The sequence below is a fragment of the Fukomys damarensis genome, unplaced genomic scaffold, assembly GCF_012274545.1.
Source record: "Fukomys damarensis isolate Sample0158 unplaced genomic scaffold, DMR_v1.0_HiC HiC_scaffold_22, whole genome shotgun sequence".
In the NCBI taxonomy this organism is placed as follows: Eukaryota; Metazoa; Chordata; class Mammalia; order Rodentia; family Bathyergidae; genus Fukomys; species Fukomys damarensis.
The window spans coordinates 702,694-711,273 of record NW_022900934.1 but is presented as its reverse complement, the minus strand read 5'-3'; the positions used below and the strand labels follow the sequence as shown (position 1 = coordinate 711,273).

The following is an 8,580-nucleotide window of genomic DNA, read 5'->3' as shown; positions in this document are numbered from 1 at the left end:
TGACTCTGCTCATTCCAAAACTTTTTTTTCTTTTTAATTTTTGGGGTCTTAGGGATTGAACCTAGGGCCTCACGAATGGAAGGCAAGTGCTTTACCTACCGCTGAGCTACAGTCCCAGCTAAACTTCGCTGAAAAGAGAGATAGTGGCCCTGTCCATTATCATCTGAAATGCCCTGGCCAGACAGTTCAGCCCCCACCAGGTGGGGGAGGACTTAGAGCACAGAGTCAGGCCAGGGTGGGGCGGGAGGACTCCGGGGAGGAACCAGGAGGCGGGGGGCTGAATGCAGGCCAGATGGGCGCTGGCTGCTCAGGCCCAGGAGCTCAGGGCAGGCTGGCCCTGCTCCTGCCTGCTCCAGCGTCCTCAAGCCCTGTCTCTGGGTTCCAGCTGTGTCTAGGGGACCCACAGGCGTGTGGGTGCTTCTTTCTAAGCCACACCAGGAAACAGGAAAGTCCCCACCCCTCCTGGAGACCCGGGGGGCCAAACTTGTTCAGCCTGTGGATGACGAGACACCCAGGAATGCGCAGGGGCCCACAGATAAGCCCTCAGCCCCAGCACATTCCTTCCCTCCCATCCAGCTGCAAACGTGGCAGCCCTTCCAGCAGCTGGGACAGCACTGGGAAGGCCACCAGAGGAGCTCCTGGGCCGGCCTGCTCAGTAAAGGCCGCACCTCTCTGCCTCCTCTCGTACCCTTCCAGGACTGGGCAAGGCAGAGGTGTGGCCCCAGAAGGCTCAGCCCAAACCCCTCTGTGCTCATCACAGGGGGTGCTCCCCACCCACTCCAGCAGGAGCTGCAGCCTGGTGTTGCCCCTGCCTTTGGCCTCCCTCTGCCTGGGGTCATTTTGCACACAGGGTGCAATTCCAAGCTCCCTCTGTGCCAGCCCACAGGCAAGCCCTGTGGTCAGCGATTGTAAACAAATTGATGTCCATGGGGCAGCACTGACCCTAAACTCCACTTCCTGAGGGGACAATGGGCTGGGAACGCCTTCCTGTCCCCACCGCCAACTTCCTGGATACAGCTGCCAAAGAACTCCCAGGAAGGTGGAGGCAGGGTCTCTGGGGACCCTGAACAAAGACTCCCCGACCCCCGGGGTGGGGGGCTGTATAGTCATCATCTTCCTGTTGCTGGGACAAAACACCTGATATACACAACAGTATGAGTTAGTTTTCATCTCTGCGAAACAAAATACCTGCCACGAAAAGCTTAGAGGAAGGAAGATTTCTTTTGGTTCAGTTTCGGTTTCCTTTCATGGCTGGCTGGCTTCAAGGCAAAAACCTCAGGGTGAAGAATGTGGCAGAGGAGAGCTGCCCATCTCAAGGCATCCAGGGAACTGACAGGCAGAGTCCGAGACAAGGAGCTGGGGATATGCAGTAGCCTCCAAAGGCTCAGATGAAAGCACTCTGTCCCCACCCCGCACAGGGGCTGGTGCCACCTCCAAGGCTCCAGACCCACCCAGGCTGATGGGGGCGCCCCAGGACTGACTTCCCACCACAGGCCAAGAGCCTGACTGGCCACCGAGCCATGCACTCTGCGGTGGTCCATCCAGAGGTGTGGTCAGCGCCCTCATGACCCAGTCCCCTCTCTAGACCTCACCCCTGAGCACCGCAGCACTCAGGGTCAAGTCCTCCACGTGGAGCTAGGAAGTGCCATCCTCCTCTGACGGCTGATCAAGGGCCAACTTCACACTCTGCCTGACACCTCACTCCCAAAGGGTCACACCCAAAATGCAAGTGTGACCCAGCTGGGGCTTTCCTTCTAACCAGAGAGCCACCTGTCACTTAGTTTTCAGCATGCCTCTGCATTCCTCATCCACTGCCCTAATCTGCCAGCCAGGAAACTGCCTCCCAACGAGTGCCCATTCTGAGCACCAACTTTGAAATGCAGGTCCTGCCCTGGAAATGGAATAGCGCAGCCAAAGGCCACCCAGCCTTCCCTTCCTGTGGCCTGACACAGCCCACCTGCCTCAATCCCAGCTGCCAGCTCCAGCCAGGCCCAGGGAGACAGAAGGGCTGTTCGTGCGGCTCCTGCCTCTGCTGGGTCCTGCCGACTCCCCGGACACTGTGCCCGTTCTGGGCACCATGGGCCCTGGCTGGGGTGCAGCTCTCCCTCCCACCTTGCTAGCCAGGAGAGACCCCATCAGCTCCAGCATCCAGTTCTGGTGCACAGGCTGTGTCGGAACTCACTGAGCGCTGCTGGTTGGCAGTGCCTGGGATCATAGGACTGAGCCCGCGTGTGCACGTCATGTGCTGAGGACCTGCTTGGGAGCTGCAGCAGTGTGACGGGGGAAACTGGCCTCTCCTCTATGACCCCAGGAAAGAGCCAGGGAGGCCCAGGGAGAGGCAGGCTCAGAAGAGGAGGCAGCCTCTGGGCTCAGGGGCCTTCTCCCTCGGTGCTTCCACACAGGGCTGAGAACATCAGCCCCACTGCTGCCTGGGTGCGTGTCTGGGCCAAGCACGGCCCACGTGTCCACCTTGTGCACACACGTGTGGCCATGTCAGCGCTGGAGGCCCAAGGCCAGACCCCGGAAGCCAGTAGGGTTCCTAGCTGTGTGGCACCCGAGTTGTGTGTTAATGGCCAGCACTGTCCTGGGAGATGCCCTGAGCACAGCAGCAACCTCAGGGCCACCCTGGGTCTGAGCCCCAGTCATGTGAGACCCAGGTGCAGGTGCCTGTGGACAGTGCCCAGCTTCTCCCGCAGCATGGCAAAGGCAGGCCGCTCCTCAGGGCTACCCTTCCAGCACTCCAGCATGAGCAGGTACACTTCCACTGGGCAGGCAGCTGGGCGGGGCAGCCGGTATCCACGGCTGAGCTGCTGCAGCGTCTCATGGTTGGTCATCCCTGGGGAGGGCACCAGAGAGAGGGCTGGGCTCGCTTTGGAGACCTCCTCAGCCCAGCCTCCCAGAGCACTAGCTGGTCTTGGCCAGCTGGAGGCCTGGTACCCACGCCCAGGGCCAGCAACTCCCAGGCAGGGTGAAGCCTTGGGTCCCTTGGGAGCACACCTTCGTAGGGACACTGGCCATAGCTGAAGACCTCGAACAGCAGGACGCCAAAGGACCAGACATCAGACTTCTGCGAGAAGATACGATGATTGGCCGCCTCTGGAGCTGTCCACTTGACAGGGATCTTGGAGCTGCTGCTCGGGGAGTAGATGTCATCCTGGGACAAGGGGAGGTCGGCAGTGGGCAGAGCGAGGAGCCCCCTCCCCAGGGCCAGAAGATTGGACACCCTCCACCCTGCTGACCTTCAGGAGCCGCGCCAGACCAAAGTCGGCCACCTTGCAGGTGAGGTCATCGTCCACGAGCACGTTCCTGGCGGCCAGGTCTCGGTGGACGACGTGCCGCTCCTCCAAGTAGCTCATGCCCTCAGCCACCTGGCAGGTGAAGCTCAGCAGGAGAGGCAGGCTCAGTGCCTGGCCCTCTGGGCCTGCAGGGGAGAGGGCTCAGTGGCCAAGGGCCAGAGGGCCAGAGCTCAGCAAGGCCAGGCGGAGGTCAGTAAGGCTGGTGCTACCCAGGCAACTCAGCCCATCTGGGGCTGCCTCCTCGTCTCCACGCTGGAGTGAGGCTGGTGTCCACAGAGAGGCCACAGTGGGCAGTGAGCGAGACAGGAAGAGGCATCCTGTGCCACCACTGTGACCTCTCAATGCGACCTGCTTCTTAGCTGCCAGCTCAGACCCCCAGTGGAGACCAGGGCAGAGAAGGACCAGAGAGTGGCTGGGTATCCTGAGGCTGGCTGGGTCCACAGTGACCCAAATGGGACATATCCCCCCGTATCACATATCACTCCCAGACTCTGCCCCAGCCCTGGACCAGGCTCTGACAGTGGCAAAGCCTAAGACTGGCCTAGACCCCCTCATCCCAACCCTTGTTGGCTGTAGGTCTGGCAGGGACCAGTATGAGCAGCCCAGGCCAAATGTCACATCGCCAGGCCCAGAGGGGCTGCTGCAGGGCAGCGGCGGCAGGGTACTCACTGCCCAGGTACGCCTGCAGGTTGCCCTTGCGCATGAGCTCGGTGACGATGTACACAGGCTCCCCCGTGGAGCACACCGCATGCAGCCGGATGAGCCGCTCATGCCGCAGGCTCTTCAGAGCCTCAATCTCCTTGGTGAGGTCAGCCAGCTTCATGTCAGCTGCAGGAGAGGACTCTGCTCCAGGGCCGCCCAGGCCACCGGCCACCACTGCCCCTGACATCCCCAGGTCAGAGGGTGCTGGCCCAGGCCCAGCTAGAAGACTTAGGGCTGGCAAAGCCTCACCTGACTTGATGACCTTGACTGCCACGGGCACAGAGCCCAGCCACAGGCCTTCCCATACCTCCCCAAAGCAGCCTTCGCCCAGCTTCCTCCGAAGCGCAAATTCCGAGCGCGGCCGCTCCCACCTGTCCTGGGCCAGGGACTTCTGTGGGGAGAAGGGGTACAGGATTCCGCTTGCTGCTCACCGAGAAGTGAGCGGGCTGGGCAGAGCAGACTCCCAGCAGGGCCCTGCCTTCCCTCTGTCCTGGGCAGAGCCCCAGTGGAGTCCTCAGCACCTCTGTAACCAGCACACACTCACCAGGCCCAGGCTGGGATAAAGGAGAACCAGTCTGACCTCAGGAAGGAGGACCCAGAGCTGTGGGAGCTAACTGCTTCGGGGACCTAAGTGGCACCTTGCCCGAGCCGGATATCCGTCCACAAGCACTCATTACTACCCCCGGCTGGGCTGTCATTACAAGACCAGGGAAGCCGGACTGCTGCCCAGCCCCTGCTAGTTTGCCTGGGACAGTCCCAGAGATCAGGAGGCTGGCTCTAGGGATCAGCGTCTCCGCCCACAGTTTCTGCCCCTGAGGCCTGCAGCAGCTATGGGTGCCTCCCCGAGGCTGGCTCCTGCTCCCCCAGGACTGGGGCACACCCTGTAGCACCCCACACACTCCTTCCTTCCTCCACCAGCCTCAGAGGGGATAAAATTCATGCAGGGAGCTGAGCTGACCCAACCAGAGCATGCAGGACCCAAGCAGGGCTGGGCCCAGAGCTGGCTGAGGACTGAGACAGGTTCCCCGGGGCCCACCTGGGGCATGCAGGGCTGCAGCAGGGGGTTCTGGATCAGCTTCCAGTTGGCCTTGTAGTAGGTGAGCAGCGCCTCCAAGCTGGGGAAGAGCCGGCCTTCTTGTAGGTAGAGGCTGCCACCAGGCGCTGTACAAATTCGGTAGTGGCAGACTTTGGCCTGGGCTCGGACTAGGGGGTCAGAAATAGACACTGATGCTTCAGCAGCAGCCTGCCCAGGCACCGCCACCCCAATAGCCCCAGTGGCCTGGCTCAGACTGGTTGTGGAGTCCCTGCCATGGCCAGTGCTGCATGCAGGAGCGGGTATGGGCAGGGGCAGGCCAGGGGGCACAGAGTAAGTGCTCAACGGAGTCTTGCTCAATGAATGGGTCTGTGAATAAGTGAACGGGGGGAAGGAGCAAGAGGGAAGGGAGGGAGGCGAGGACGGGGGTGACGAGCACGTCAGCCAGTGCTCTGGGTGTCTGGCCAGGTGGGGACTGAGCAAGACGCCCTCCGGGAAGGGACAGTCTCAAGGGCCACCCAGGTACCTGAGAGTGAGTAGCCCCCAAGGCTGCTCTCACTGGGCCGGATAAGGAAGGCCCCTGGTGCGTTGGCAGGGGACAAGAGTAGCTGCTGGGCTTGGGTCCGGCTGATCCCACTAAAGTACCAGCTGCAAACAGTAGGCAACACGGTCAGCTCACAGGCTTAGCCCTGCGTGACCCCGGCCAGGTGCTGGGGCCCGGCTGTCCTGCCGTCACTCAGACAGAAGTAGAGCCAGTGCCCATGCTGGGGTCTCAGGTCCCCATGCTGGCCTCAAGGGCCCTCAGGGACACTAAGGCCAGCACAGAGCTGACCCAGCTTTGCAGGTGAGCCTTTCTACTCAGCTGTGCCATGATCCCGCTGGAGCTCCCAGCCCCAGCCACAGGCTGGTTAGCCCTCATTACATGCTGAACCCATCAGATCTGAAACTTGTTTGACCCCTGTGGAGGGTCCACAGGGAAACAGGGCCCTCAACAATCTTCCCGGGAGTGCTTGTTGAGCTGCTGATGTGGCCAGGTAGGACGTGGTCACCTGGCTGGGTGTGGTTCATCTGCCTTGGGAAGCTGGGAGCCCCCCAGGGAGGCCACCGGGTCCAGGCTGGGCAGGAGGTCAGGAAAGGTCTCCAGCAGGGAAGGTGGGGAAGGAAGGACTCTAAGCGAGGGCTCGAAGCATCTGCACCCCTCTGAAGGCAGGGCGGGCCAGTCTCGAGCTTCCTGGCCGCATCCAGATGCTTCCTGCTGAGCTGGGTGTACATGGGGACAGGGGCTCCTGGGCACCCACTCCTCAGGCACCTAGATACAAGGAGCCCCACACCTGCTGTCCCTCTACCCAGATGGACCACGCACTTAAGTTACACCACCCGCGGCTCACCCATACCTGGGAGCCAGAGACACCCTTGGGGAAAGAAAGAGTCATTTCTGGCCCCAGCCCACTGTGCGTGTGCTGCCCAAGGCCCAGACAGGGCTCCTGGCCCAGATTCCCAGCCAAGCCTCCCATGTCCGGACCCTCCAGGGAGTGAGGCGTGCCAGCGCCACCCCAGGGGATTACAGCCACGCAGGAGCAGCCCTGTATCCACCCAAATGGGGGACACTAAGCGGGGGCGGGGGAATGGGGGTCATCACAGAGACCACTTAGGAGCAGGGCTAGGAGGGGCCCCGGAAGTCTCACAGGGTGACTCAGCAGCCCACTCGGTAGGGAGACCATGGGGGCTAAGGCCAGGGTGTGAGGCTGGACCTGGGGTGGAGGGGTGGACACAGCTGGACACAGGGATGGGAAGGAGGGTTGCACAGAGAGGAAGATGCACCAGAAGCAGGCTGGAGAGGGAGAGTGCCAAGTGTGTGGCTGAACCCTGGTGGACGTGTGTCCCCGAGACCTGGCTGCACAGCAGCCTCAGGTAAGTAAACAAACTCATTTAAGGATCTGGAGACACAGCCTGGTGAAGCTGTCTGCTTGCCCCTGAGCACCTCCTGCAGCCACAACCCCTGCTTCTGGGCCCACCATCGGGAGAGTCACATAAAGGGCCTGTGGAGCAGCTTCCTCCGACAGCCCCAGCTGTTCCCAGAGCCCCACAGCAGGCCCTTGGCAGGATGCAGACCGACTCCTGTGCATTTCCTGCATTGTACATGTGCCTCAGGTCTCTCCCTGGGGTGTGGGGCCAGGGTTTGGCTGATGGTACAGGAGCGGGAGCACTTTCATCTCTGGGACCAGGTAGTCATTAAGTCTCCTCACAGGCAGCTTTGCCCGCCCCCGGCCTGCCTGCCTGTCTGCCAAGCCAGCAGCCTCCAGGAGCCACGCAGGGTCTGTCTTCCACATCTGGCTGACTTCGAGCCCCTCTTCACTATGACCGCTGCTGGCAGCCATGGCAAAGGCCTGAAGTCCCCCTCAAAGGATGCTTCCTGTGACTCCAGCCTTAAATTCACAGGAAAGCCCCCATTACACATGAGCATCGTGGCCCCCAAGACACTGAGGGGGCTCTGAGGGAGCTCAGACGGCAGCTGCTCCGCAGAAGGCAGGCCCAGGGCTCAAGAGGTGTGCACCAACTGGGAGCAGGAGCAGGAGCCAGCTGAACTTGCTACCCACCAGCTTTCAACCTGCCCTGCTGTGAGGCCCTTCCCGGGGGAGGCACTGAGCAGGACTTGCCCATCGTGACAGTAGGATCGCAGCAACGACAGCATCTGGGCTGAGAGGCAAGCAGGGGCCACGTCCCAGGATTTGAGTCAAATACTCGAGGCTTCTGCACTGTCCACCACTTAGCACTGCCCAGTTGGGCTGGTGCACAGGAGTGTTGGGCCCTTCCTAGACCCCAGGAGACCTTGTGGCCTGGCATCACTCAGAACACCTCTAGGAGAGAACCGTGCCTCAGGCCACAGCACAGATCACCTGCTGCCAGTGGACCCCTCCCGCCCAGGGCGGGATGCTCCCCACCTGTGCCCCTGTTTCCAGACAAACCATCTGCTCCACACCTGGACCAGTGAGGGGTGGTCTGGTGAGTCCGCTTTGGCCTGGCTTAATGCTCCTCCCAGCCCTAGGGGCCCCTGCACAGGCGCGTGAGCTGGGTCCCCACCAGGAGCCCCTGGAGGAGCACGTGCCCGGCGCCCGGGCACCTCCACCCCTGCCCTTCCAGCAGCAGCCTGAACGGAGGCCTCCGGGAGAAAGGCCCTGCTGGGTTTCTCCCCGCAGACCTGCCGACCTGCCCTGCCTGCAGCCCGTCCCCTACACCAGCAGGGCAGTACCCCGGCTTCCAAGTCTGCCTCCACTCCTGCCTGCTCAGCCTGGCGTCCAGGGGCAGTGACAAAGGTCCTTGAAAGCGGATGTGTAGTTCCCACCCGAACCCTGCCTACTCCGGCCCCGCGGCGCAGGAGCTCACGGTTGTTCTGCTGGCGTCTCCCAGGCAGCCTCAGCCACGTAGGAGAGTGGCACCAGCCCGGCGCTGGGCGGGCCTGAGAGCCGGCGGGCGAAGATGTAGGCGCCCTCCTCCTTGAGGGCGTAGAGTCGGTCCCCGCGGCTGACGCTCAGCTCCGCGGCACAGCGC

General features: G+C 62.1%; 2 protein-coding genes across 4 annotated transcripts in view; both read right to left on the bottom strand.

Annotated features, from left to right (window-relative positions):
- Ptk6 (protein tyrosine kinase 6) overlaps window positions 1-1,268 on the bottom strand; it is a 10,049-nt gene extending 8,781 nt beyond the window's left edge. The window contains exon 1 of one of the 3 annotated variants that reach the window (XM_033767128.1): window positions 1,189-1,268. The gene's annotated coding sequence lies outside the window, so the exon portion shown is untranslated. The remainder of the gene's footprint in view (window positions 1-1,188) is intronic. The other 2 variants (XM_033767127.1, XM_033767126.1) reach the window with 2 other exon arrangements.
- Window positions 1,269-2,623: 1,355 nt separating this feature from the next.
- Window positions 2,624-8,580, bottom strand: part of Srms (src-related kinase lacking C-terminal regulatory tyrosine and N-terminal myristylation sites) — a 6,931-nt gene continuing 974 nt past the window's right edge. Inside the window, exons 2-9 of the mRNA XM_019209548.2 lie at window positions 8,416-8,576; window positions 5,558-5,679; window positions 5,035-5,201; window positions 4,248-4,389; window positions 3,966-4,124; window positions 3,240-3,421; window positions 2,998-3,154; window positions 2,624-2,836 (exon numbers count right to left, since the gene is read on the bottom strand). Of these exons, the coding sequence (XP_019065093.2) occupies window positions 2,643-2,836; window positions 2,998-3,154; window positions 3,240-3,421; window positions 3,966-4,124; window positions 4,248-4,389; window positions 5,035-5,201; window positions 5,558-5,679; window positions 8,416-8,576 (1,284 nt within the window). The 3' untranslated portion in view covers window positions 2,624-2,642. The remainder of the gene's footprint in view (window positions 2,837-2,997; window positions 3,155-3,239; window positions 3,422-3,965; window positions 4,125-4,247; window positions 4,390-5,034; window positions 5,202-5,557; window positions 5,680-8,415; window positions 8,577-8,580) is intronic.